The sequence below is a fragment of the Boleophthalmus pectinirostris genome, unplaced genomic scaffold (assembly GCF_026225935.1).
Source record: "Boleophthalmus pectinirostris isolate CB_2022bp ecotype Guang Dong unplaced genomic scaffold, ASM2622593v1 HiC_scaffold_23, whole genome shotgun sequence".
Taxonomy (NCBI): Eukaryota; Metazoa; Chordata; class Actinopteri; order Gobiiformes; family Gobiidae; genus Boleophthalmus; species Boleophthalmus pectinirostris.
The window spans coordinates 228,224-255,723 of record NW_026571207.1 but is presented as its reverse complement, the minus strand read 5'-3'; the positions used below and the strand labels follow the sequence as shown (position 1 = coordinate 255,723).

General features: G+C 49.5%; 2 protein-coding genes and 1 long non-coding RNA gene across 6 annotated transcripts in view; 1 reads left to right on the top strand and 2 right to left on the bottom strand.

The window, feature by feature from the left end:
- The first annotated feature begins 4,694 nt into the window (after nucleotides 1-4,694).
- Nucleotides 4,695-5,623, top strand: LOC129410646 (uncharacterized). Its single transcript, XR_008632958.1, has 3 exons — nucleotides 4,695-4,953; nucleotides 5,061-5,276; nucleotides 5,362-5,623. It is a non-coding gene; the product is annotated as an uncharacterized LOC129410646 (long non-coding RNA).
- Nucleotides 5,624-7,573: 1,950 nt separating this feature from the next.
- Nucleotides 7,574-23,693, bottom strand: st3gal8 (ST3 beta-galactoside alpha-2,3-sialyltransferase 8). Of its 4 annotated transcripts, none has more exons than XM_020927499.2 (7): nucleotides 23,612-23,693; nucleotides 15,998-16,330; nucleotides 13,623-13,755; nucleotides 12,756-12,949; nucleotides 11,409-11,588; nucleotides 10,353-10,518; nucleotides 7,574-8,602 (listed from the first exon to the last, which is right to left on the bottom strand). In XM_020927499.2, the coding sequence occupies exons 2-7, from the start codon at nucleotides 16,231-16,233 to the stop codon at nucleotides 8,420-8,422; spliced, it is 1,092 nt and encodes a 363-aa protein (XP_020783158.1). In that variant the 5' UTR covers nucleotides 16,234-16,330; nucleotides 23,612-23,693; the 3' UTR covers nucleotides 7,574-8,419. The 4 variants fall into 4 exon arrangements, with proteins under 4 accessions (XP_020783158.1, XP_055015216.1, XP_055015215.1 ...); XM_055159241.1 differs by lacking the exon at nucleotides 23,612-23,693 and adding an exon at nucleotides 19,490-19,511; XM_055159240.1 differs by lacking the exon at nucleotides 23,612-23,693 and adding an exon at nucleotides 19,470-19,492.
- Nucleotides 23,694-25,143: 1,450 nt separating this feature from the next.
- LOC110162607 (protein SSUH2 homolog) overlaps nucleotides 25,144-27,500 on the bottom strand; it is a 24,845-nt gene continuing 22,488 nt past the window's right edge. The window contains exon 12 of the mRNA XM_055159346.1: nucleotides 25,144-25,312. Within this exon, the coding sequence (XP_055015321.1) occupies nucleotides 25,175-25,312 (138 nt within the window). The 3' untranslated portion in view covers nucleotides 25,144-25,174. The remainder of the gene's footprint in view (nucleotides 25,313-27,500) is intronic.

Here is a 27,500-nt window from a genome sequence, read left to right as displayed (position 1 = left end):
TACTACAAGTACTACTACAAGTACTACTACTACTACTACTGTACGACAGCGACGAGGAACCTGAGGTACTACAAGTACTACAAGTACTACTACAAGTACTACTACTACTACTACTACTGTACGACAACGACGAGGAACCTGAGGTACTACAAGTACTACTACTACTACTGTACGACAGCAACGAGGAACCTGAGGTACTACAAGTACTACAAGTACTACAACAAGTACTACTACTACTACTACTACTACTACTGTATGACAGCGACGAAGAACCTGAGGAACTACAAGTACTACAAGTACTATTACAAGTACTACTACTACTACTACTACTACTACTACTGTACGACAGCGACGAGGAACCTGAGGTACTGTAAGTACTACTAGTACTGCTAATACTGCTAGTACTACTACAAATACTAAAAATACTTCTTCTGCTCCTTCCAGAGTTTTCCAGTGAAAAACGAGCGCTCCTCTTTCTCTTTCTCCTCTCGTCCAATCACGTCGTCCACTTCGCTCTTTGCCCCGCCCTCCTCTCTGGCGATTGGCCGTAGACTGGCGACGCCGGCGGGCGCCACGTCCCCGGCCCCGCCCCTGCCGCCACGGGTCAAAGGTCAGTCACGCGTTTCCGTTTTTGACGTCAACGTTTTCCTCTTTCGTCCAATCACGCGCGAGTGTGTGCAGCCCCTCCCCCCGTGGGCGGAGACGAGGACGAGGAGGCGGAGCTCTTCCTCGCGCAGACGGGAAACAGGAAGTGCTCCCTGACCCCGCCCCCTGTGGCCGCGAGACGCAAAAGGACGTGCTCCGAGTCCAACAAACACGGTAACGACCCCTGCTACCCCCTACTGCCCCCTTCTGCCCCTACTTCCCCTACTGCCCCCTACTACTGCCCCTACTGCCCCCCCACTGCCCCCTACTGCCCCTACTGCCTCTACTGCCCCCCACTGCCCCTACTGCCCGTACTGCCCCCACTGCCCCTACTGCCCCTACTGCCCCCACTGCCCCTACTGCCCCCTACTACTGCCCCTACTGCCCCTCCCCACTGCCCCCTACTGCCCCTACTGCCTCTACTGCCCCCCACTGCCCCCTACTGCCCCCTACTGCCCCCTACTGCCCCCTACTGCCCCTACTGCCCCTACTGCCCCCCACTGCCCCCTACTGCCCCTACTGCCCCCTACTGCCCCCTACTGCCCCCTACTGCCCCTACTGCCCCTACTGCCCCTACTGCCCCTACTGCCCCTACTGCCCCTACTGCCCCCCTACTGCCCCTACTGCCCCTACTGCCCCTACTGCCCTACTGCCCTACTACTGCCCCTACTGCCTCTACTGCCCCTACTACTGCCTCTACTGCCTCTACTGCCCCTACTGCCTCTACTGCCCCCACTGCCCCTACTGCCCCCTACTGCCCCTGCCCCCTACTGCCCCCTTCTGCCCCTACTGCCCCTACTACTGCCCCTACTGCCCCTACTGCCCCCTACTGCCCCTACTGCCCCCCACTGCCCCTACTGCCCCTACTGCCCCCTTCTGCCACTACTTCCCCTACTGCCCCCTACTACTGCCCCTACTGCCCTACTGCCCCCTACTGCCTCTACTGCCCTCTACTGCCCCTACTGCCTCTACTGCCTCTACTGCCCTACTGCTACTGCCTCTACTGCCTACTACTGCCTCTACTGCCTCTACTGCCCCTACTGCCTCTACTGCCTCTACTGCCCTCTACTGCCCTACTGCCTCTACTACTGCCCCCCTACTGCCCTACTGCCTACTGCCCCTACTGCCCTACTGCCACTGCCCCTACTGCCCCTACTGCCCCTACTGCCCCCTACTTCCCCTACTGCCCCCTACTTCCCCTACTGCCCCCTACTACTGCCCCTACTGCCCCCACTGCCCCTACTGCCCCTACTGCCCCTACTGCCCCTGCTACTGCCCCTACTGCCCCTACTGCCCCTACTGCCCCTACTGCCCCCCCTACTGCCCTACTGCCCTCTACTGCCCCTACTGCCCTACTGCCCTACTGCCCCCTACTGCCCTACTGCCCCCTACTGCCCCTACTGCCCCTACTGCCCCTACTGCCCCTACTGCCCCCTACTGCCCTACTGCCCCTACTGCCCCCCTACTGCTGCCCCTACTGCCCCTACTGCCCCTACTGCCCCTACTGCCCCCTACTGCCCTACTGCCCCTACTGCCCTGCCTACTGCCCCTACTGCCCCTACTGCCTCTACTGCCCTACTGCCCCCTACTGCCCCTACTGCCCCTACTGCCTACTGCCCCCTACTGCCCCTACTGCCCCTACTGCCCCTACTGCCCCCTACTGCCCTACTGCCCCTACTGCCCCCTACTGCCCCTACTGCCCCTACTGCCCCTACTGCCCCTACTGCCCCCTACTGCCCCCTACTGCCCCCTACTGCCCCTACTGCCCCTACTGCCCCCTACTACTGCCCCTACTGCCCCTACTGCCCCCTACTGCCCCCTACTGCCCCTGCCTACTGCCTCTACTGCCCCCTGCCTACTGCCTCTACTGCCTCTACTGCCCCTACTGCCCCTACTGCCTCTACTGCCCTACTGCCTACTGCCTCTACTGCCCTACTGCCTCTACTGCCTCTACTGCCCCTACTGCCCCTACTGCCCTACTGCCCCTACTGCCTCTACTGCCCCTACTGCCTCTACTGCCTCTACTGCCTCTACTGCCCCTACTGCCTCTACTGCCCCTACTGCCTCTACTGCCCCTACTGCCTCTACTGCCTCTACTGCCCCTACTGCCTCTACTGCCTCTACTGCCCTGCCTACTGCCCTACTGCCCCTACTGCCCCTACTGCCCCTACTGCCTCTACTGCCCTACTGCCCCTACTGCCTACTGCCCTACTGCCCCTACTGCCCCTACCTCTACTGCCCTACTGCCCTACTGCCTCTACTGCCTCTACTGCCCTACTGCCTCTACTGCCCCTGCCTCTACTGCCCCTACTGCCCCTACTGCCCCTACTGCCCCTACTGCCCCCTACTGCCTACTGCCTCTACTGCCCTACTGCCCTACTGCCTCTACTGCCCCTACTGCCCCCCACTGCCCCTACTGCCCCTACTGCCCCCTACTGCCCCCTACTGCCTCTACTGCCCCTACTGCCCTACTGCCCTACTGCCCCTACTGCCTACTGCCCTACTGCCCTACTGCCCCTACTGCCTCTACTGCCCTACTGCCTCTACTGCCCTACTGCCCCTACTGCCTCTACTGCCCCTACTGCCCCTACTGCCCCTACTGCCTCTACTGCCTCTACTGCCTCTACTGCCCTACTGCCCTACTACTGCCCTACTACTGCCTCCTACTGCCTCTACTGCCCCTACTACTGCCTCTACTGCCCCTACTGCCTACTGCCTCTACTGCCCTACTGCCCCCTACTGCCCCTACTGCCCCTACTGCCCCTACTGCCCCTACTGCCCTACTGCCTCTACTGCCTCTACTGCCCCTACTGCCCCTACTGCCCCTACTGCCCTACTGCCCCCTACTGCCTCTACTGCCTCTACTGCCCCTACTGCCTCTACTGCCTCTACTGCCCCTACTGCCTCCTACTGCCCCTACTGCCCTACTGCCCTACTGCCCTCTACTGCCCCTACTGCCTCTACTGCCTCTACTGCCTCTACTACTACTGCCTCTACTGCCCCTACTGCCTCTACTGCCTACTGCCTACTGCCTCTACTGCCTCTACTGCCCCTACTGCCTACTACTGCCCCCTACTGCCCTACTGCCCCCTACTGCCTCTACTGCCTCTACTGCCCCTACTGCCTCTACTGCCTCTACTGCCCCTACTGCCCCTACTGCTACTGCCTCTACTGCCCCCTACTGCCTCTACTGCCCCTACTGCCTCTACTGCCTCTACTGCCCCTACTGCCTCTACTGCCCTACTGCCTCTACTGCTGCCCCTACTGCCTCTACTGCCTCTACTGCCTCTACTGCCTCTACTGCCCTACTGCCCCTACTGCCTCTACTGCCTCTACTGCCTCTACTGCCCCTACTGCCTCCTACTGCCTACTGCACTGCCCCTACTGACTGCCCTACTGCCTCTACTGCCCCTACTGCCTCTACTGCCTCTACTGCCTCTACTGCCCTACTGCCTCTACTGCCTCTACTGCCTCTACTGCCCTACTGCCCCCTACTGCCTCTACTGCCTCTACTGCCTCTACTGCCTCTACTGCCCCTACTGCCTCTACTGCCTCTACTGCCCCTGTTGACTCCTTAAATGTTCAGGATTTAGTTTTTCATGCCCTCGACCCTCACCTGAGTCCAGATCTCAGAGTCCAGCCCCGGACCTCCCGTGGCCCCGCCTCCTCCGTAGATGGCCCCGCCTCCTCCGTACATGGCCCCGCCTCCTCGCGCTCGCAGTGAGTCGGAGTTTTATTTTGATTTTTCTAAACGTTTTCTTTTCTGTTTAACACGACCTGCTTCTGTCCTCAGAGCGACGCCCGCCAACGCCGACCGCCACAGCAGAGGCAAGTCCGGGTCTAGTCCTGGTCTAGTCCTGGTCTAGTCCTGATTTAGTCCTTCTTAAGTCCTGGTTCAGACCTGTTTTTGTTCTGATTTGGGTCTTTTTTAGTCCTGTTTGGGTCAAGGTCCAGTCCGGGTCCAGTCCTGGTCCAGTCCTGGTTTAGTCCTGGTTCAGTTCTGGTTTAGTCCTGGTTCAGTTCTGGTTTAGTCCTGGTCTAGTCCTGGTTTAGTCCTGGTCTAGTCCTGGTCTAGTCCTGGTCTAGTCCTGATTCAGTCCTGGTCTAGTCCTGGTTCAGTCTTGGTCTAGTCCTGGTCTAGTCTTGGTCTAAGTCTTTGTCTCTGCAGGAGTCCGTCGCGCCGACAGCGATGTTTCTTATTCGTCCAATCAGATTAACTCTGACAGAAGCCCGGCCAATCAGAGGTCTCAGAGCCTGGAGAACGACAGCCGAGGGCCCGCCCCCCAACCCAGGCCTCGCACTTCATTGGTCAGTCTTGGTTTAGACCTGCTTTAGTCCTGGTTTAGTCCTGGTTCAGTCCTGGTTTAGTCCTGGTTTAGTCCTGGTTTAATGCTTGTTGTTTTGTTGTTTTTCAGGTGGGTGGGGGGAGAGGCGGGGTCAGGGCGAGAGGGGGCGGGGCTGGAGGCAGCGTCACCACGGTGATTGAGTGCGTGGTGGCCCCTCCCCCCATCGCCGCGGTGACGGAGCGCGTGGTGGCGATGTACGACTGCGACGCCGACCACGGAGACGAGCTGAGCTTCAGAGAAGGACAAATCCTCATGGTCCACGAGAAACCAGATCCGGACTGGTGGGTCAGTACTAAAACTACTACTACTACTACTACTACTACTACTAGTACTACTACTACTACTACTATTTTTTCTTCTTGTGTTTCAGGTTGGTTCTGTAATTGATGCTCCAGATCAGAGAGGACTGTTCCCTGCTTCATTTGTCCAAGAACTCGACTGAGACCAGAGACCAGACCAGAGACCAGAGACCAGAGACCAGAGACCAGACCAGACCAGAGACCAGAGACCAGACCAGAGACCAGAGACCAGACCAGGTTTTGAGGTGTTGCAGCATTTGGACCAATCATATTCCTCGCTGCAGGTCACATGATCGTCTCTGTTCAGTTTGGACCAAATCTTCTCTAATTTATTTCCGTATATATTTTATTTGTTTGTTTGTTTATTCATTTGTTTGTTTGTTTGTTGACTCTTTACGCATGTTTACACTAAATAAACTTCCCTCTTGTTCCTGCTACAGTTTGGTGTCATGTTTTTATGGAGAATTGTCATGTGGGAGCATGGGGGTGGAGCCTCGTACAGTGTCAGTATCATATGTGTCATTATCATATGTGTAATTATCACGTGTCATTATCATATGTGTAATTATGTGTGTCATTATCATGTGTGTCATCACATGGGTCATTATGTGTGTCATTATCATATGTGTAATTATCATGTGTTTCATTATCACATGGGTCATTATTGTGTGTAATTATCATGTCATTATGTCTGATTATCACGTGTCATTGTCACATGTGCCATTATCATGTGTTTAATTATGTGTCATGTGTGTCATTATCACGTGTGTCATCATGTGTCATTATGTGTGTCATTATCATGTCATTATCATGTGACATCACGTTTGTCATTGCCACATGTGTCATTATCATGTGTCATCACACGTGTCATCATGTGTCATTATCACATGTGTCATTATCACGTGTCATCACGTTTGTCATTGTCACATGTGTCATTATCACATGTCATTATCACATGTGCCATTATCATGTGTGTAATTATGTGTCATGTGTGTCATTATCACATTGGTCATTATCATGTCATTATCACGTGTCATCATGTGTCATTGTATGTGTCATTATCATAAGTCATTATCATGTGACATCATGTTTGTCATTGCCACATGTGTCATTATCATGTGTCATCACACGTGTCATCATGTGTCATTATCACGTGTCATTATCACATGTCATCACGTTTGTCATTGTCACATGTATCATTCACGTGTCATTATCACATGTGTCATTATCACGTCATTATCATGTGTGTCATTATCACGTGTCATTATGTGTCATTATCACATGTCATTATCACGTGTGTCATTATCATGTGTCATTATCACATGTCATTATCATGTGTCATTATCACGTGTCATTATCATGTGTCATTATCACATGTCATTATCATGTGTCATTATCACATGTGTCATTATCACGTGTCACGGGCGGCACAGGAAGTCACATCAAACACAGATCGGGGCAAAATGGCTTAATTACAAATTTAAAATGTATTTTCCTTAAAACAAATAAATACAAAAAATTCAACATTTCATTTCATATAAAAACTTTTCACCAGAGGAATTCACACAGAAACAACGTCACAGAGCTGAGCGCCCTCCACAGGTGAACAGGTGAAGTCCGAGCGCGGCGAAGGCCAAGGTCGGCTCCTCCCCCTCGGCCCAAAGTGCTGAGATTTAAAAAGGCTCAAAGTGAAAATAAAAAAAATATAAAACAAAGTCCCGCCCACAGCTGAGCCCCGCCCACAGCTGAGCCCCGCCCACAGCCGAGCCCCGCCCACTGAGTCCACAGGAAGTTTACATAATTATTCACAAATAAAACAGTAAAAAGAGGCACTGGCCACGGTTCAGCAAGAAACCTGGTTTAGTCCTGGTTTAGTCCTGGTTGAGGTTCCATGCTGATATTCCGACATGTCGATCTTTACACGTCGGCGTCTAATTGTCGGAGCAGCGGCATAAACGTTATTTTTCAAGAACCGTGAGGGAAAGAAGAAAAGAAGTTTGCTGAGAGTTGAAGAGGACGTGAAACTGTTCGAAGGTAAACGGGCTCTGGAACAGACGCTCCACAGAACCGACACGGAACAGACGCTCCACCGAACCGACACGTAACAGACGCTACACCGAACCGACACGGAACAGACGCTACACCGAACCGAACAGACGCTCCACCGAACACGAACAGCCGCTCCACCGAACCGACACGGAACAGACGCTCCACACCGAACCGACACGAACAGACGCTCCACCGAAACCGACACGGAACAGACGCTCCACCGAACCGAACCGACACGGAACAGACGCTCCACCGAACCGACACGTAACAGACGCTACACCGAACCGACACGGAACAGACGCTCCACCGAACCGACACGTAACAGACGCTACACCGAACCGACACGTAACAGACGCTCCACCGAACCGACACGGAACAGACGCTCCACCGAACCGACACGTAACAGACGCTACACCGAACCGACACGGAACAGACGCTCCACCGAACCGACACGTAACAGACGCTCCACCGAACCGACACAGAACAGACGCTCCACCAAACCGACACGTAACAGACGCTCCACAGAACCGACACGTAACAGACGCTCCACAGAACCGACACGTAACAGACGCTACACAGAACCGACACGTAACAGACGCTCCACCGAACTGACACGAAACAGACACGTAACAGACGCTCCACCGAACCGACACGTAACAGACGCTCCACAGAACCGACACGTAACAGACGCTCCACCGAACCGACACGTAACAGACACGTAACAGATGCTCCACCGAACCGACACGTAACAGACACAGAACAGACACGTAAACAGACGCTCCACAGAACCGACACGTAACAGACGCTCCACCGAACAGACACGTAACAGACACGTAACAGACGCCTGCAGCTCTGTGGTCGGACGTAAAAGGACGTGTGGGAATAACGAGACTAAAAGCATCAAATAAACGAAAAAAAAAAAGTCTAAATAGAGACATGTCGGAATGAAGGGATGTCGGAACAGGCAGCAGACCCCCTGTTTTAGTCCTGGTCTAGTCCTGGTCTAGTCCTGGTCTAGTCCTGGTTTAGTCCTGGTTCAGTCCTAGTTTAGTCCTGGTTTAGTCCTGGTTCAGTCCTAGTTTAGTCCTGGTTTAGTCCGGGGTACAGGTGGACTTTCCCGTCCTGGTTGAGTCTCTGGAGGATGCTCGTCTCGTATTCTCCGTTGTGGACTCCGGTTTTCCGGAACGCTCCGGCGAAACGGTTCTGCTCCCAGTAATGATGCCAATCCCCGTGCCCGTCTGCACCGAAGCCGAACACCGAGACCTGAGCCAATCACAGGAGAGAGAGGGTTTAAACGGGCCAATCAGAGCAGAGAAACAACAACATACTTTAGACTCACTAAGAACCAGGTTTAGTCTAGTCCCCGGTTTAGTCCTGGTCTAATCCCAGTATCAGTCACGATCTAGTCCCAGTCCGCACCTGGTTTAGTCCCAGTACTGGTTTAGTCCCAGTGTCAGTTCCGGTCTAATCATGGTATCAGTCCTGGCCTAGCCCCGGTCTAGTCCTGGTCCAGTTCCGGTCCGGTTCCGGTTTGTTCCCTGGTCTAGTCCCGTCTAGTCCTGATCTGATCCTGGTCCCAGTCCCGTCCTGGTCCCGTCCCATCGTGGTCCCGTCCCGGTCCTGTCGCTGTCTGGTCCTGTCCCGGTCCCGTACCCGGTCCCATCCCGGTCCCGTCCTGGTCCCGTCCCGATCCCATCTTGGTCCCTGTCCCGTCCCGGTCTGGTCCAGTCCCGTCCCGATCCCGGTCCTGTCTTGGTCCCAGTCCCGTCCCGGTCCCGTCTTAGTCCTGGTCCCGTCCCGGTCTGGTTCCGGTCCCGTCCCGGTCCTGTCGCGGTACCGGTCCCGTCTCGGTCCCGTGCGGTCGTGGTCTGGTCCCGGTCCCGTCTCGGTCCCAGTCCCATCCCGGTCCCGGTCTCGTCTCAGTCCCATCTCGGTCCCGTCCCGGTCCCGGTCCCGTCTCAGTCCCATCTCGGTCCCGTCCCGGTCCCGTCCCGGTCCCGTCCCGGTCCCGTCCGGTCCCGTCCCGGTCCCGTCTCGGTCCCGTCCCGGTCCCGTCCCGTTCCCGGTCTCGTCCCGGTCTCGTCTCGGTCCCGGTCCCGGTCCCCGGTCCCGTCCCGTCCGGTCCCTCGTCCCGGTCCCGTCTCGGTCCCGTCCCCGTCCCGTCCCCGTCCGGTCCCGTCCCCGGTCCCGTCCGGTCCGGTCTCGTCCCGGTCTCGTCTCGGTCCCGTCCCGGTCCCGTCCCGGTCCCGGTCCCGTCCCGTCCCGTCCCGTCCCGGTCCCGTCCGGTCCGTCTCGTCCCGGTCCCGTCTCGGTCCGTCCCGGTCCCGGTCCCGGTCCCGTCCCCGGGTCTCGTCCCGTCCCGGTCCGTCCGGTCCCGTCCCGGTCCCGTCCCGGTCCCGTCCCGGTCCCGTCCCGGTCCCGGTCCCGGTCCCGGTCCCGTCTCGGTCCCGTCGGTCCCGTCCCGGTCCCGTCCCGTCCCGTCCCGGTCCCGGTCCCGTCCGTCCCGTCCCGTCCCGGTCCCGTCCCGTCCCGGTCCCGTCCCGGTCCCGTCGTCCCGTCCCGTCCCGGTCCCCCGTCCCGGTCCCGGTCCCGGTCCCGTCTCGGTCCCGTCTCAGTCCCGGTCCCGTCTCAGTCCCGTCTCGGTCCCGTCCTGGGCCCGTCCCTGGTCCCGTCCCGGTCCCGTCCCGGTCCCGTCCCCGGTCCGTCCGGTCCCGTCTCGGTCCCGTCTCGGTCCCGTCTCGGTCCCGTCCGGTCCCGTCCCGGTCCCGTCCCGGTCCCGTCCCGGTCCCGGTCCCCGGTCCCGGTCCCGGTCCCGTCCCGGTCTCGTCTCGGTCCCATCCGGTCCCGTCCCGTCCGGTCCCGGGCCCGGTCCCGTCTCGGGTCCCGTCCGTCCCGGTCCCGTCCCGTCCCGTCCCGTCTCCGTCCGGTCCCGTCCGGTCCCGTCCCGTCCCGTCCCGTCCCGTCCCGTCTCGGTCCCGTCTCGGTCCCGTCCCGGTCCCGGTCCCGTCGGTACCCGGTCGCAGGTGTGCAGGGCGTAGATGACGGCGATGAGCCCGGTGGACGGGTAGCGCCCGTGGTTCTGGGTCCAGCGCTCGTGGACGTATCTGAAGAATTCTGGACTCAAGACCAGAACCCGGTCTGGATCCGCCGAGACCCGGTCCTTCACCCGCATGTAGGTCCTGAACCAATCAGAGGAGAGAGGGTTAGGGTTTGACTCAGGTCTCACTCAGGTCACTCAGGTCTCACTCAGGTCACTCAGGTCTCACTCAGGTCACTCAGGTCTCACTCAGGTCTCACTCAGGTCACTCAGGTCTCACTCAGGTCTCACTCAGGTCACTCATGTCTCACTCAGGTCACTCAGGTCTCACAAGTCTCACTCAAGTCTCACTCAGGTCACTCAGGTCTCACTCAGGTCACTCAGGTCTCACATGTCTCACTCAGGTCTCACTCAGGTCTCACTCAGGTCTCACATGTCTCACTCAGGTCACTCAAGTCTCACTCAGGTCTCACTCAGGTCTCACTCAGGTCACTCAGGTCTCACTCAGGTCAATCAGGTCTCACTCAGGTCACTCATGTCTCACTCAGGTCACTCAGGTCTCACAAGTCTCACTCAAGTCTCACTCAAGTCTCACTCTGGTCACTCAGGTCTCACTCAGATCTCACTCAGGTCACTCAGGTCTCACATGTCTCACTCAGGTCACTCAAGTCTCACTCAGGTCACTCAGGTCTCACTCAGGTCTCACATGTCTCACTCAGGTCACTCAAGTCTCACTCAGGTCTCACTCAGGTCTCACTCAAGTCTCACTCAGGTCACTCAGGTCTCACTCAGGTCACTCAAGTCTCACAAGTCTCACTCAAGTCTCACTCAGGTCACTCAGGTCTCACTCAGATCTCACTCAGGTCACTCAGGTCTCACATGTCTCACTCAGGTCACTCAAGTCTCACTCAAGTCTCACTCAGGTCACTCAGGTCTCACTCAGGTCTCACATGTCTCACTCAGGTCACTCAAGTCTCACTCAGGTCTCACTCAAGTCTCACTCAGGTCTCACTCAGGTCCCTCAGGTCTTACATGGTGATGTTCCCGGTGGTCAGGGCGCTCCGGACCCACTCCAGGTCTCGGATCTTGAAGGGCACGAGGACCAGGTGGACTCGAGGCGGCAGGTCCACGGCGCTCTCCGGGTACAGGAAGTGATGCGTAGTGCGATTCCCCACGTCCCGTTCAAAGCCCCAAGTCACAGCGCGGTTCATCCTGAGACCAGAACCACAACTCAGACCAGGACTAGACCAGGACTAGACCAGGACCAGAACCACAACTCAGACCAGGACTAGACCAGGACCAGAACCACAACTCAGACCAGGTCTAAACCAGGACTAAACCAGGACTAAACCAGGTCTAAACCAGGACTAAACCAGGTCTAAACCAGGACTAAACCAGGACTAAACCAGGTCTAAACCAGGACTAAACCAGGTCTAAACCAGGTCTAAACCAGGACTAAACCAGGTCTAAACCAGGTCTAAACCAGGACTAAACCAGGTCTAAACCAGGACTAAACCAGGTCTAGCGTTAAGTGATAATGAGTCTGACTTTTTGGCGACGATGGTTTTGTGATGTAAATGTTTCACTCTGTTGAACACAGATTGTTTTTATTCTGTTCTCAGTGAACTTGTCGGACGACTTTCGATAACGGTCAGTACCTCGACTCACCGGACGCTGCTCACGGGGACGACACTCAGGTTTATGTCAAAAACCCAAACTATCCGTTTAAAGCGAGGTACGCTCGAGAAGGAATCGTTATCTGAAAGTAAACGACGCAATATTTCTGTTTGTACGTGAGTAATGTGACGCGCTGTAAGAGTCTGAGTGTAAAACGAGTCGATAAACACGACTTCTCCCCACTGCTTTTCAGAACCTTATTTTTATTTTTATTTCTATTTGTGGATATTATAACAAAAGTCTTTATGTATCTGTTGATTATTTCATATACAGTTTATTATTTACCGTATGATAATGCCATTTATTAATTATGATAATGTCATTTACTAATTATAATGTCATTTATTATTTATTATGTCATTTAGAATTTATGATAATGTCATTTATAATTTATGATAATGTCATTAATTATGATCATGCCATTTATTAATTATAATGTCATTTAGTATTTATGATTATGTCGTTTATTAATTATGATAATGTAATTTATTAATTATGATAATGTAATTTATTAATTATAATGTCATTTATTAATTATGATAATGCCATTTATTAATTACAATAATGTCATTTCAATTATGAGAATATCGTTTATGATTTATGATAATGTCATTTATTATTTATGATAATGTCATTTATTATTTATGGAAATATGTGAAATAAACGTATATTTCAGTAAAAAAGCATCTAAACGGGCGTCACCTGAGCACAGACTGGTGAGAGTCGATAAGGCGTCCGTAGCCTGAATTCCGGAGGTTTCCCGAGTTCCCGACGACGGCGCAGGTCCGACATAGCGAGGGGCGGGGCTTCTGCGGCTCCGGGGGCGGGGCTATGACCTTAAACAGCTCTGATATCACTTCCTGTAGAGAGCGGCCGTTTCCCGAACGCTGGAGAGACTGAAGAGACAAACAAGAACTAAACCAGGACTAAACCTGGACTAAACCAGGTCTAAACCAGGAATAAACCTGGACTAAACCAGGTCTAAACCTGGACTAAGCCTGGACTAAACCAGGACTAAATCAGGACTGAACCAGGTCTAAACCAGAACTAAACCAGGTCTAAACCAGGTCTAAGCCTGGACTAAACCAGGTCTAAACCTGGACTAAGCCTGGACTAAACCAGGACTAAACCAGGACTGAACCAGGTCTAAACCAGAACTAAACCAGGTCTAAACCAGGTCTAAACCTGGACTAAACCAGGTCTAAACCTGGACTAAACCAGGTCTAAACCAGGTCTAAACCTGGACTAAACCAGGTCTAAACCTGGACTAAGCCTGGACTAAACCAGGACTAAACCAGGACTGAACCAGGTCTAAACCAGAACTAAACCAGGTCTAAGCCTGGACTAAACCAGGACTAAACCAGGACTGAACCAGGTCTAAACCAGAACTAAACCAGGACTGAACCAGGTCTAAACCAGAACTAAACCAGGTCTAAACCAGGTCTAAACCAGGTCTAAACCTGGACTAAACCAGGACTAAACCAGGATTGGACCAGGACTAAACCAGGACTAAATCAGGACTAAACCAGAACTAAACCAGGTCTAAACCAGGACCGGACCAGGACTCACCATCCACCAGCTGAGGGCCTGGGGGTCGATGGTCTGGTTCTGCGTCAGGATTGGTCGCTTCTCGGGGTCGAATCTTTGTTTGAACCAATCGGAGCTCGACACGTCAGAGACGCAGGAATCACAACCGCACGACCTGAACACAAAGACCAAACCTCAGCCCACAAATCCAAGACCGGGATCAAAGTCCCGAGACCAGACCGGAGGAGCCGGATCATCCGGATCAACGCGTCAGAAGAACAAAGCGTCGTAGTACGAGACCGGTCTTGGTCTTCAGACCGGCCTCCTGTTTTTTGTGGTCTTGGTCTTGTCTCGGATTTGTCTCGGTTTTGTCTCGGTCTTGAAGGCATTTGGACTCGGTCTTGTCTCGGTCTCGAGTGATCAAATGTAGATAGATTCATAAAAACATTGATATAAATTTACAAAAATAACTAAAATACAAATTAATGTAGGAAATGACAAAGACGGTCTTGATTTGGTCTTGATTTGGTCTCGATTTGGTCTCGATTTGGTCTCGATGGGCCGTGGTCTTGGTCTTGTCCTGGTCTCTGGACCTTGTGGTCTTGGACCGGTCTTGGTCTTGACTCCAACATTAACCCAACAATCAGAATTATTTTGAAGAAAAATAAACGTGAAACATGATTCAGGAAGAAATTATGTTTTCTTTAAAATCAGAACAAACCAAACGCTTCAGAATTCAAATTAAATCACAATAATCGTTTCAATGTTTACATGAACTTGTAAAAGACAAATTCATCTTGATTCTGAATTAAATGATTTTAATTCTGAATTAAATGATTTTGACTCTGAATTAAATGATTTTGATTCTGAATTAAATGATTTTGACTCTAAATTAAATGGTTTTGATTCTGAATTAAATTATTTTGACTCTGAATTAAATGATTTTGATTCTGAATTAAATGATTTTGATTCTGAATTAAATGATTTTGACTCTAAATTAAATGGTTTTGATTCTGAATTAAATGATTTTGATTCTGAATTAAATGATTTTGATTCTGAATTAAATGATTTTGACTCTAAATTAAATGGTTTTGATTCTGAATTAAATTATTTTGACTCTGAATTAAATGATTTTGATTCTGAATTAAATGATTTTGATTCTGAATTAAATTATTTTGACTCTGAATTAAATGATTTTGATTCTGAATTAAATGATTTTGACTCTAAATTAAATGGTTTTGATTCTGAATTAAATGATTTTGACTCTGAATTAAATGATTTTGATTCTGAATTAAATGATTTTGATTCTGAATTAAATGATTTTGACTCTGAATTAAATGATTTTGATTCTGAATTAAATGATTTTGACTCTGAATTAAATTATTTTGATTCTGAATTAAATGATTCTGACTCTAAATTAAATGTTTTTGATTCTGAATTAAATGATTTTGATTCTGAATTAAATGATTTTGACTCTAATTTAAATGATTTTGACTCTGAATTAAATGATTTTGATTCTGAATTAAATGATTTTGACTCTGAATTAAATGATTTTGATTCTGAATTAAATGATTTTGATTCTGAATTAAATGATTTTGACTCTGAATTAAATGATTTTGATTCTGAATTAAATGATTTTGACTCTGAATTAAATGATTTTGACTCTGAATTAAATGATTTTGACTCTGAATTAAATGATTTTGATTCTGAATTAAATGATTTTGACTCTGAATTAAATTATTTTGATTCTGAATTAAATAATTTTGACTCTGAATTAAATGATTTTGATTCTGAATTAAATGATTTTGACTCTGAATTAAATGATTTTGACTCTGAATTAAATGATTTTGATTCTGAATTAAATGATTTTGACTCTGAATTAAATGATTTTGATTCTGAATTAAATTATTTTGACTCTGAATTAAATGCTTTTGATTCTGAATTAAATGATTTTGACTCTGAATTAAATGATTTTGATTCTGAATTAAATGATTTTGACTCTGAATTAAATGATTTTGATTCTGAATTAAATTATTTTGACTCTGAATTAAATTATTTTGATTCTGAATTAAATGATTTTGACTCTGAATTAAATGATTTTGACTCTGAATTAAATGATTTTGACTCTGAATTAAATGATTTTGATTCTGAATTAAATGATTTTGACTCTGAATTAAATGATTTTGATTCTGAATTAAATGATTTTGACTCTGAATTAAATGATTTTGATTCTGAATTAAATGATTTTGACTCTGAATTAAATGATTTTGATTCTGAATTAAATGATTTTGACTCTGAATTAAATTATTTTGATTCTGAATTAAATTATTTTGACTCTGAATTAAATGATTTTGATTCTGAATTAAATGATTTTGATTCAGTTGATCTAAAACGCCGCTCACCGTCGTCGGACTCACCGTTTCTCCGCCTCCTGTTTCCGCTCCAAAGCGTCGGGCGGGGGGCGTGTCCGGGGGTCAGAGGTCACGGGCTGCACAGATGCATGATGGGAACCAGAGTCTTGGGGCGAGGCGGCGGCGGCCGTCGGGCTGCGGGGGAGCGAGGTGAGAGACAGGAAGTGGCTGTGCGTGGCGAGCACGAGGAACAACACGGCGGCGGCCAACGTCAGCACGCACAGCCTCCTCCTCATCGCCATGACGACCGGGGCGGGGCTAAACCTGTGATGTCATCTGCAGGGGACGGGGGCGTGGCCTCGCATCATCAGCATCAGGACGTCCATAAAATGACACTTCCTGTGGGACAGAACAAGACCTGGTTCAGTCCTGGTTCAGTCCTGGTTCAGTCCTGGTTTAGTCCTGGTTTAGTTCTGGTTTAGTCCTGGTTTAGTTCTGGTTTAGTTCTGGTTTAGACCTGGTTTAGACCTGGTTTAGTCCTGGTTCAGTCCTGGTTGAGTCCTGGTTTAGTCCTGGTTTAGTTCTGGTTTAGTCCTGGTTTAGTCCTGGTTTAGTTCTGGTTTAGTCCTTATTCAGTCCTGGTTCAGTCCTGGTTTAGTCCTGGGTTAGTCCTGGTTTAGTCCTGGTTTAGTCCTGGTTCAGTTCTGGTTTAGTCCTGGTTCAGTCCTGGGTTAGTCCTGGTTTAGTTCTGGTTTAGTCCTGGTTCATGTTTGGACTTGTCTGAGCGCGCTCAGTTGAGCCGAGGCCCTGGGTCATGTGACTGTGAGCGAGGGCTGTGATTGGCTGCCTCCGGGAGGATGACATCATCAAAATCATCACAATAAAAACATGAGAAAAACGACACGGACCAGGATCCAAACCGGATCTGGAGAGTCCGGACCCGTTTGGAGGATGGTCCCAGGATCCAAACCGGATCTGGAGAGTCCGGACCCGTTTGGAGGATGGTCCCAGGATCCAAACCGGATCTGGAGAGTCTGGACCCTCACATCAGATTTAGAGTTTAAAAACTCAGAATTTCGCACAAAAACATGTCTGAATTATTTTTATTTTGAATTTTAGTTGCTGAAATTTTAAGAGTTTAAAATAAAAAATTAAAAATCACCCTTTAAAAATACTGCAGTACTTTACTGTATGACTGTAGTACTTTACCGTATGACTGTAGTACTTTACTGTATGACTGTAGTACTTTACCGTATGACTGTAGTACTTTAAAGTATGACTGTAGTACTTTACTGTATGACTGTAGTACTTTAGTACTGTAGTACTTTACTGTGTACTTTACTGTATGACTGCAGTACTTTACTGTATGACTGTAGTACTTTAAAGTATGACTGTAGTACTTTACTGTATGACTGTAGTACTTTACTGTATGACTGCAGTACTTTACTGTATGACTGCAGTACTTTAAAGTATGACTGTAGTACTTTAAAGTATGACTGTAGTACTTTACTGTATGACTGTAGTACTTTAAAGTATGACTGTAGTACTTTACCGTATGACTGTAGTACTTTACTGTATGACTGTAGTACTTTACTATATGACTGCAGTACTTTACTGTATGACTGTAGTACTTTAAAGTATGACTGTAGTACTTTACTGTATGACTGTAGTACTTTACTGTATGACTGCAGTACTTTACTGTATGACTGTAGTACTTTAAAGTATGACTGTAGTACTTTAAAGTATGACTGTAGTACTTTACCGTATGACTGCAGTACTTTACTGTATGACTGTAGTACTTTAAAGTATGACTGTAGTACTTTAAAGTATGACTGTAGTACTTTAAAGTATGACTGCAGTACTTTACTGTATGACTGTAGTACTTTAAAGTATGACTGTAGTACTTTAAAGTATGACTGCAGTACTTTAAAGTATGACTGTAGTACTTTAAAGTATGACTGTAGTACTTTACTGTATGACTGTAGTACTTTAAAGTATGACTGTAGTACTTTAAAGTATGACTGCAGTACTTTACTGTATGACTTAGTCTTGGTCTTGGTCCTGGTCCTGGTCTTGGTCCTGGTCCTGGTCTTGGTCCTGGTATTGGTCTTGGTCTTGGTCTTGGTCCTGGTCCTGGTCTTGGTCCTGGTCCTGGTATTGGTCTTGGTCCTGGTCTTGGTCCTGGTCCTGGTATTGGTCTTGGTCTTGGTCCTGGTCTTGGTCTTGGTCTTGGTCTTGGTCCTGGTCTTGGTCCTGGTCTTGGTCTTGGTCTTGGTCCTGGTCTTGGTCCTGGTCTTGGTCCTGGTCCTGGTATTGGTCTTGGTCTTGGTCCTGGTCCTGGTCTTGGTTTGTTTTAGAGTTTCATATAAAATGCACTTTCTTTTTCACTGAGTCTGAGACTAAACCAGGTCTAAACCAGGTCTAAGTCTAGACCAGGACTAAACCAGGACTAATCCAGGTCTAAGTCTAGACCAGGACTAAACCAGGACTAATCCAGGTCTAAGTCTAGACCAGGACTAAACCAGGACTAATCCAGGTCTAAGTCTAGACCAGGACTAAACCAGGACTAAACCAGGTCTAAGTCTAGACCAGGACTAAACCAGAACTAAACCAGGTCTAAGCCCAGACCAGGACTAAACCAGGTCTAAACCAGGTCTAAGTCTAGACCAGGTCTAAACCAGGACTAGACCCGGTCTAAATCTAGGCCAGGACTAAACCAGGACTAAACCAGGTCTAAGTCTAGACCAGGACTAAACCAGGACTAAACCAGGTCTAAGTCTAGACCAGGACTAAACCAGGACTAAACCAGGACTAAACCAGGTCTAAGTCTAGACCAGGACTAAACCAGGACTAAACCAGGTCTAAGTCTAGACCAGGACTAAACCAGGACTAAACCAGGTCTAAGTCTAGACCAGGACTAAACCAGGACTAAACCAGGACTAAACCAGGTCTAAGTCTAGACCAGGAACTAAACCAGGACTAAACCAGGTCTAAGTCTAGACCAGGACTAAACCAGAACTAAACCAGGTCTAAGTCTAGACCAGGACTAAACCAGGTCTAAACCAGGTCTAAGTCTAGACCAGGACTTGTGTGTCTTAAATGTGACCACAGGTCGTCTCTGATCTCACTTCCTGTTTCCGACGCCCTCGCACTTCCTGTTTACAATAAGATCAGCCTCAAACACCTGCTCCTGTCAGCTCCTGTCAGCTCCTGTCAGCACCTGTCAGTCAGCTCCTGTCAGCACCTGTCAGCTCCTGTCAGCTCCTGTCTGCTCCTGTCAGCTCCTGTCAGCTCCTGTCAGCACCTGTCAGCTCCTGTCAGCTCCTGTCAGCACCTGTCAGCTCCTGTCAGCTCCTGTCAGCTCCTGTCAGCACCTGTCAGCTGTCAGCTCCTGTCAGCTGTCTGCTCCTGTCAGCTCCTGTCAGCACCTGTCAGCTCCTGTCTGCTCCTGTCAGCTCCTGTCAGCTCCTGTCAGCTCCTGTCAGCTCCTGTCTGCTCCTGTCAGCTCCTGTCAGCACCTGTCAGCTCCTGTCTGCACCTGTCTGCTCCTGTCAGCACCTGTCAGCTCCTGTCTGCACCTGTCAGCTCCTGTCAGCACCTGTCAGCTCCTGTCTGCACCTGTCAGCTCCTGAGGGTCAGAGGTCAAACATGTTTAGTTTTTTTCTTTTTTTTTTCTAATAAAGTCTTAAAGAATCAAACCAGGTCTAAACCAGGACTAAACCAGGACTAAACCAGGACTAAACCAGGACTAGACCAGGTCTAAACCAGGACTAGACCAGGTCTAAACCAGGTCTAAACCAGGACTAAACCAGGACTAAACCAGGTCTAAACCAGGACTAGACCAGGTCTAAACCAGGTCTAAACCAGGACTAGACCAGGTCTAAACCAGGTCTAAACCAGGACTAGACCAGGTCTGGGTCTGGACTCGTGGATTTTCTCAGGTCAAAGTTTCTTTTGTAAAAACAAACAGAAACGACAGAACGAGAACATGCAGTAAAAGTATTTGTAGTACTTGTAGTATCTGTAGTAGTAATTGTAGTAGTAGTAGTAGTAGTTTTTGTAATATTTGTTGTACTTGTAGTAGTAGTAGTATTTGTAGTAGTATTTGTAGTACTTGTAGTAGTATTGTAGTAGTATTTGTAGTAGTATTTGTAGTACTTGTAGTACTTGTAGTAGTAGTATTAGTAGTAGTATTTGTAGTAGTATTTGTAGTATTTGTAGTAGTAGTAGTAGTAGTAGTAGTAGTATTTGTAGTAGTATTTGTAGTAGTAGTAGTATTGTAGTAGTATTTGTAGTAGTAGTAGTAGTGTAGTAGTATTTGTAGTAGTATTTGTAGTAGTATTGTAGTAGTATTTGTAGTAGTATTTGTAGTAGTAGTAGTAGTAGTATTTGTAGTAGTATTTTAGTAGTATTTGTAGTAGTACTTGTAGTAGTATTTGTAGTAGTATTTGTAGTAGTATTTGTAGTATTTAGTAGTATTTAGTAGTAGTAGTTTGTAGTAGTATTTGTAGTAGTAGTAGTAGTAGTATTTGTAGTAGTATTTGTAGTAGTATTTGTAGTAGTACTAGTAGTAGTAGTAGTTTGTAGTAGTATTTGTAGTAGTAGTTTGTAGTAGTATTTGTAGTAGTTTGTAGTATTTGTAGTAGTAGTAGTATTGTAGTAGTATTTGTAGTAGTAGTATTGTAGTAGTATTTAGTAGTAGTATTTGTAGTAGTATAGTAGTAGTAGTAGTTGTAGTAGTAGTTTTGTAGTAGTATTTGTAGTAGTAGTTTGTAGTAGTAGTAGTATTTGTAGTAGTATTTGTAGTAGTATTTGTAGTAGTAGTAGTATTTAGTAGTATTTGTAGTAGTTTGTAGTAGTAGTAGTAGTAGTAGTAGTATTTGTAGTAAGTAGTTTGTAGTAGTATTGTAGTAGTATTTGTAGTAGTATTTGTAGTAGTATTTGTAGTATTTGTAGTAGTATTTGTAGTACTTGTAGTAGTATTTGTAGTAGTATTTGTAGTAGTATTGTAGTAGTAGTAGTTGTAGTAGTATTTTTAGTAGTAGTATTTGTAGTACTTGTAGTAGTATTTGTAGTATAGTAGTAGTTATGTAGTAGTATTTGTAGTAGTTTTGTAGTAGTAGTATTTTAGTAGTAGTAGTATATTGTAGTAGTATTTGTAGTAGTTGTAGTAGTATTTGTAGTATTTGTTGTATTTGTAGTAGTTGTAGTATTTGTAGTAGTATTTGTAGTAGTATTGTAGTAGTATTTTAGTAGTAGTAGTAGTTTGTAGTAGTAGTAGTTGTAGTATTTTGTAGTAGTATTAGTTTGTAGTAGCTTGTAGTAGTAGTAGTAGTAGTATTTGTAGTAGTATTTGTAGTAGTATTTGTAGTAGTATTTGTAGTAGTAGTAGTAGTAGTTTGTAGTAGTATTTGTAGTATTTGTAGTATTTGTAGTAGTATTTGTAGTATTTGTAGTAGTATTTGTAGTACTTGTACTCGTGTTCGTCTTGTTGTTTACTTCATGTTCAGTGGAAACAGATGGACCTTATCTCCTCCTCCACAACTTCCTGTGAACCAACCCCGAGTCCGGACTAAACCAGGACTAAACCAGGACTAAACCAGGACTAAACCAGGACTAAACCAGGACTAAACCAGGACTAAACCAGGACTAAACCAGGACTAAACCAGGACTAAACCAGGACTAAACCAGGACTAAACTAAACCAGACTAAACCAGGACTAAACCAGGACTAAACCAGGACTAAACCAGGACTAAACCAGGACTAAACCAGGACTAAACAGGACTAAACGGACTAAACCAGGACTAAACCAGGACTAAACCAGGACTAAACCAGGACTAAACCAGGACTAAACTAAAACAGGACTAAACCAGGACTAAACCAGGACTAAACCAGGACTAAACCAGGACTAAACCAGGACTAAACCAGGACTAAACCAGGACTAAACTAAACCAGGACTAAACTAAACCAGGACTAAACCAGGACTAAACCAGGACTAAAACCAGGACTAAACCAGGACTAAACCAGGACTAAACACGACTAAACCAGGACTAAACCAGGACTAAACCAGGTCTAAATCAGGTCTAAACCAGAACTAAACCAGAACTAAACCAGGACTAAACCAGGTCTAAACCAGGACTAAACTGGTCCATGTTTAGGATCTGGAGAAGATAAAACTTCCCACAAAAATCCCCAGAGTCTGAGTCTGTCATTAAGAGTCCAGCTCCGCCCTGTGACCCGCCTGACCACAGACCAGACCTGGACCAGACCTGGACCGGGCCTGGACCGGGCCTGGACCGGGCCTGGTCCAGGTCTGAAGTAGGTCCTGTTTCTTTGTCCCCAGTCCAAGATCCAGACCGACTCAGGACAAAATAAACGACACGAGAAACAACTCCAACAAAAGTCCAAAAAGAACCAGGACTAAACCAGGACTAAACCAGGACTAAACCAGGTCTAAACCAGGACTAAACCAGGACTAAACCAGGACTAAACCAGGTCTAAACCAGGACTAAACCAGAACTAAAGCAGGTCTAAACCAGGACTAAACCAGAACTAAAGCAGGACTAAACCAGGACTAAACCAGGACTAAACCAGGACTTAAACAGGACTAAACCAGGTCTAAACCAGGACTAAACCAGGACTAAACCAGGTCTAAACCAGGACTAAACCAGGACTAAACCAGGACTAAACCAGGTCTAAACCAGGACTAAACCAGGACTAAACCAGGACTAAACCAGGACTAAACCAGGTCTAAACCAGGACTAAACCAGGACCCAGGACTAAACCAGGTCTAAACCAGGACTAAACCAGGACTAAAACCAGGACTAAACCAGGTCTAAACCAGGACTAAACCAGGACTAAACCAGGTCTAAACCAGGACTAAACCAGGTAATAAACCAGGTCTAAACCAGGACTAAACCAGCTAAACCAGGACTAAACCAGGACTAAACCAGGACTAAACCAGGACTAAACCAGGACCAGCACTGTGGATTTAAACCAGTTCAAGAGTCCAGACCTAAAACGGTTCCGGATCTGAACTGAAACTTTTTCAGACTCAAACTAAAAATCCTGCACTGAGTCGAAATACTCCCCAGAGTACTTCAAAACGCAGTAATCTGCTCTGTGTACTGCAGTAGTAGTGTGTAGTAGTGTGTAGTACTGTGTAGTAGTGTGTAGTAGTGTGTAGTACTGCAGTACTTCTGTGTACTTCTGTGGTGAATCTGTTGTTGCTCCATAAACTGTTATTACATTACAAGATCAGACCAAACGTGATTATTCACTTAGTCCTGGTCCAGAACCAGGTTTTACTCCTGGATTAAAGTCTCTTCTAGTCCTGGTTCAGTCCTGGGTTAGTTCTGGGTTAGTTCTGGGTTAGTTCTGGGTTACACCCTGTTCAAGTCCTAGTTTAGATCTGGTTTAGACCCTGTTCAAGTCCTGGTTTAGACCCTGTTCAAGTCCTGGTCCAGACCTGGTTCAGTCCTGGTCCAGACCCTACTGTGGTCCTGGTTTAGACCCTGTTCAAGTCCTGGTTTAGACCCTGTTCAAGTCCTGGTCCAGACCCTGCTGTGGTCCTGGTTTAGACCCAGTTCTGGACCACTTTTAGTCCGGTCCTAAAGTTTAAAGTGAAAAAAGCGCGTGACTCCGGAAAGAGCCGAACTGCGCCGATCGTGCGTGACTTACCGGGTCGCGTGCGCCGGGACGTGTGCGTGCGTCGTGCCCGTGAGGGCGCGGGTTACAGTTAGGAGGTCCCGCCCCCCACCGGAAGCCCCGGAAACACGGGGCGGAGCTTGGCGGAGTTTTGGGGGGAAAAGCGCAGTGTGACGTCACCACAGCGTTCAGCGCGTGATTTATCGACACAAAAAAAAGAAAAAAAAAAAGAAAAATATATATATATTTCGACACTTTCCTGAAATATTCGTGATTTTTTCAAGTTTTTCAGGAAACACAAAAAACTGAACTCGAAATTATTTAAAAAACAAAAAAAACAAACAACAAATATATAATTGTGAATAAAATCACTTCTCTTTTTTAACTTCCGGTATCTTTGTTTGTTACATAAAGATTTTTATTTATAATTTTATTTGAATTACTATAATTATTATAATTATTATAATTATTATAATTATTATAAGCCTGGGGCTCGGGCTCGGGTTAAATTTAGGCCTAGGGTTAGAGCTACAGTTAAGAGTGCAGCTGGGTTTAGGGGTCAGATCAAGGGGTAAGGTGCATTTGTGGGGCACGGCCATGTGCAGGGCTCAGCATGTTCACACCTGTGGTCACACCTGTGGTCACACCTGTGCTCACACCTGTGGTCACACCTGTGGTCACACCCGTGGTCACACCCGTGGTCACACCCGTGGTCACACCCGTGGTCACACCCGTGGTCACACCCGTGGTCACACCCGTGGTCACACCTGTGGTCACACCCGTGGTCACACCTGTGGTCACACCTGTGGTCAGAGTGTTTGTATTTAAATAAACAAATGAAAGTCGACCTGGTTGTAAAACTTGTCTTTATTGAACAGATGTTTGGCTCAGTGGAGCTGGACTTTGGAGGAAGAAACATTTTATTGAAAAGATCATTTAAACCGAAAACAGCGACATGTTTGAACCCACAAACACTTTTATATCATTCTGTTTTATTTAACACCGGTCGAGTTTGTCCTGTAGAGTCTGAGGAACGTCTGAGGAACGTCTGAGGAACGTCTGAGAAACGTCTGAGAAACGTCTGAGAAACGTCTGAGGTGTGAGGTCTGAGTGAACAGCACCTCTTAGTGGTCGTAAAGGCAGTTACAGGCAGAACACAAATGCAAAAAAATAACAAAAAAAAACACAATCAAACCCTAAACCCAGAACGGCTCACAGACCAGGACTAGACCAGGACTAGACCAGGACTAGACCAGGACTAGACCAGGACTAGACAGGACTAGACCAGGACTAGACCAGGACTAGAGTAGGACTAGAGTGCCCCTTCAGTCTGTGAGCAGAATATAACTGTATATATTTTCATTTCATATTCTTAGAACTCGACGGCGCCACCTCCTGGTTCAGGAACCACATTTTCTATTCATTTTTTTCCCCACAGACTTTTGGAAAAATTCAGAGATTAAGAACCAGCGACGAGAACATGCAGCAGGAGGAGGCGGGGCTGGGGCGGGGCTGGAGGCTGGGGGCGGGGCTGGGGGCGGGGCTGGGGCGGGGGCGGGCTGGAGGCTGGGGGCGGGGCTGGAGGCGGGTCACAGGTCACATGACCGCGCAGCAGCAGGTGGCGGGGTAGTCGGCGCTCACCTGGCGCTCGTTGCCGTAGACGTAGAACAGGTGGGCGTCGCCCTTCCACTTGTACGTGACCTTGGAGATCGGGATCAGCTCCACCGTCTGCCTCTGAAACCAGGACCAAGACCGGGATCAGGACCAAGACCGGGACCAAGACCAGGATCAAGACCAGGATCAAGACCAGGATCAAGACCAGGATCAAGACCAGGATCAGGACCAAGACCGGGACCAAGACCAGGATCAAGACCAGGATCAAGACCAGGATCAAGACCAGGATCAAGACCAGGACCAGGACCAAGACCAGGATCAAGACCAGGACCGGGACCAGGACCAGGACCAGACCAGGACCAGGACCAGGATCAGGACCAGACCAAGACCAGGACCAGACCGGGACCAGGACCAGACCAAGACCAGGATCAGACCAGAATCAGGACCAGACCAGGATCAAGACCAGGATCAAGACCAGGACTGGGACCAAGACCGAGATCAGGACCAGGACCGGGATCAGGACCAGACCAAGACCAAACCAGGACCCGGACCAGGACCAGGATCAAGACCAGGATCAAGACCAGGATCAAGACCGGGACCAAGACCGGGACCAAGACCAGGATCAAGACCAGGATCAGGACCAAGACCGGGATCAAGACCAGGATCAAGACCAGGATCAAGACCAGGACCAGGACCGGGACCAAGACCAGGATCAAGACCAGGATCAAGACCAGGACCGGGACCAAGACTCAGACCACAGGACCAGACCAGACCAGGACCAGGACCAGGACAGACCAGACCAGACCAGGACCAGACCACAGACCAGACCAGACAGACCAGAATCAGACAGACAGACCAGGAAGACCAGGATCAAGACCAGGACTGGGACCAAGACCGAGATCAGGACCAGGACCGATCAGGACCAGACCAAGACCAAACCAGGACCCGGACCAGGACCCGGACCAGGACCAGGATCAGGACCAGACCAAGACCAGGACCAAGACCGGGACCAGGACCGGGACCAGGACCAGACCAAGACCAGGATCAGACCAGAATCAGGACCAGACCAGGATCAAGACCAGGATCAAGACCAGGACCAGGACCAAGACCGAGATCAGGACCAGGACCGGGATCAGGACCAGACCAAGACCAGACCAGGACCCGGACCAGGACCCGGACCAGGACCCGGACCAGGACCAGGACCAGACCAAGACCAGGACCAAGACCGGGACCAGGACCAGACCAAGACCAGGATCAGACCAGGATCAGACCAGGATCAGACCAGGATCAGACCAGGATCAGGACCAGACCAGGATCATACCGTACGATATTTTTGGGACAAGACGCTCTTTAAAATCCTTTAATTCCCTCTGAAGTCCCCCGTCCCTCAAAAACCTGTCCAAACGTCTGAGTGCGACTTTGGTGAGTTACGAAGCCGCTCCGCGTGACGGACGGACGGAGAGTCACGACGACCGCGGTCACATGGCGACGCCGGGCGAGTTACGCCGCGATCTGCCGACGCATCGCGGACGCCCGGGTGAGAACAGAACCCCGACCCGAGTCCGACGGGACGGCGTGAAAATAGTGGTTTTAACGGTGTCGGGTTCTGACGCAAGGAAGGACGCGAGGAAGGACGCGAGGAAGGACGCGAGGACGCTCCGGGACGAGGACGGGGGGACGGTCGGCGCTCTGGGGACGGGGGGACGGTCGGCGCTCTGGGGACGGGGGGACGGTCGGCGCTCAGGGGACGGGGGACGGTCGGCGCTCGGGACGGGGGGGGTCGGCGCTCTGGGACGGTCGGCGCTCAGGGGACGGTCGGCGCTCAGGGACGGGGGGACGGTCGGCGCTCAGGGGACGGGGGACGGTCGGCGCTCAGGGGACGGGGGGACGGTCGCGCTCTGGGGACGGTCGGGGACGGGGGGGGGACGGGGGGACGGTCGGCGCTCAGGGGACGGGGGGACGGTCGGCGCTCAGGGGACGGGGGACGGTCGGCGCTCAGGGGACGGGGGGGGACGGTCGGCGCTCAGGGGACGGGGGACGGTCGGGCGCTCAGGGGACGGGGGACGGTCGGCGCTCTGGGGACGGGGACGGTCGGCGCTCAGGGGACGGGGGGACGGTCGGCGCTCAGGGGACGGTCGGCGCTCAGGGGACGGGGGACGGCGCTCAGGGGGGGACGGGGGACGGTCGGCGCTCAGGGACGGTCGGCGCTCAGGGGACGGTCGGCGCTCAGGGACGGGGGGACGGTCGGCGCTCAGGGGACGGGGGGACGGTCGGCGCTCAGGGGACGGGGACGGTCGGCGCTCAGGGG

Coding starts and splice junctions, on each gene's coding strand:
- st3gal8 (XM_020927499.2), bottom strand. CDS start 16,233: ATGGCGATGAGGAGGAGGCTGTGCGTGCTGACGTTGGCCGCCGCCGTG. Junction 12,950..13,622: donor AGGCCCTCAGCTGGTGGATG/GTGAGTCCTGGT, acceptor TTGTCTCTTCAG/TCTCTCCAGCGTTCGGGAAA. Junction 8,603..10,352: donor CCCTGCACACCTGCGACCGG/GTACCGACGGGA, acceptor TGATTGGCTCAG/GTCTCGGTGTTCGGCTTCGG.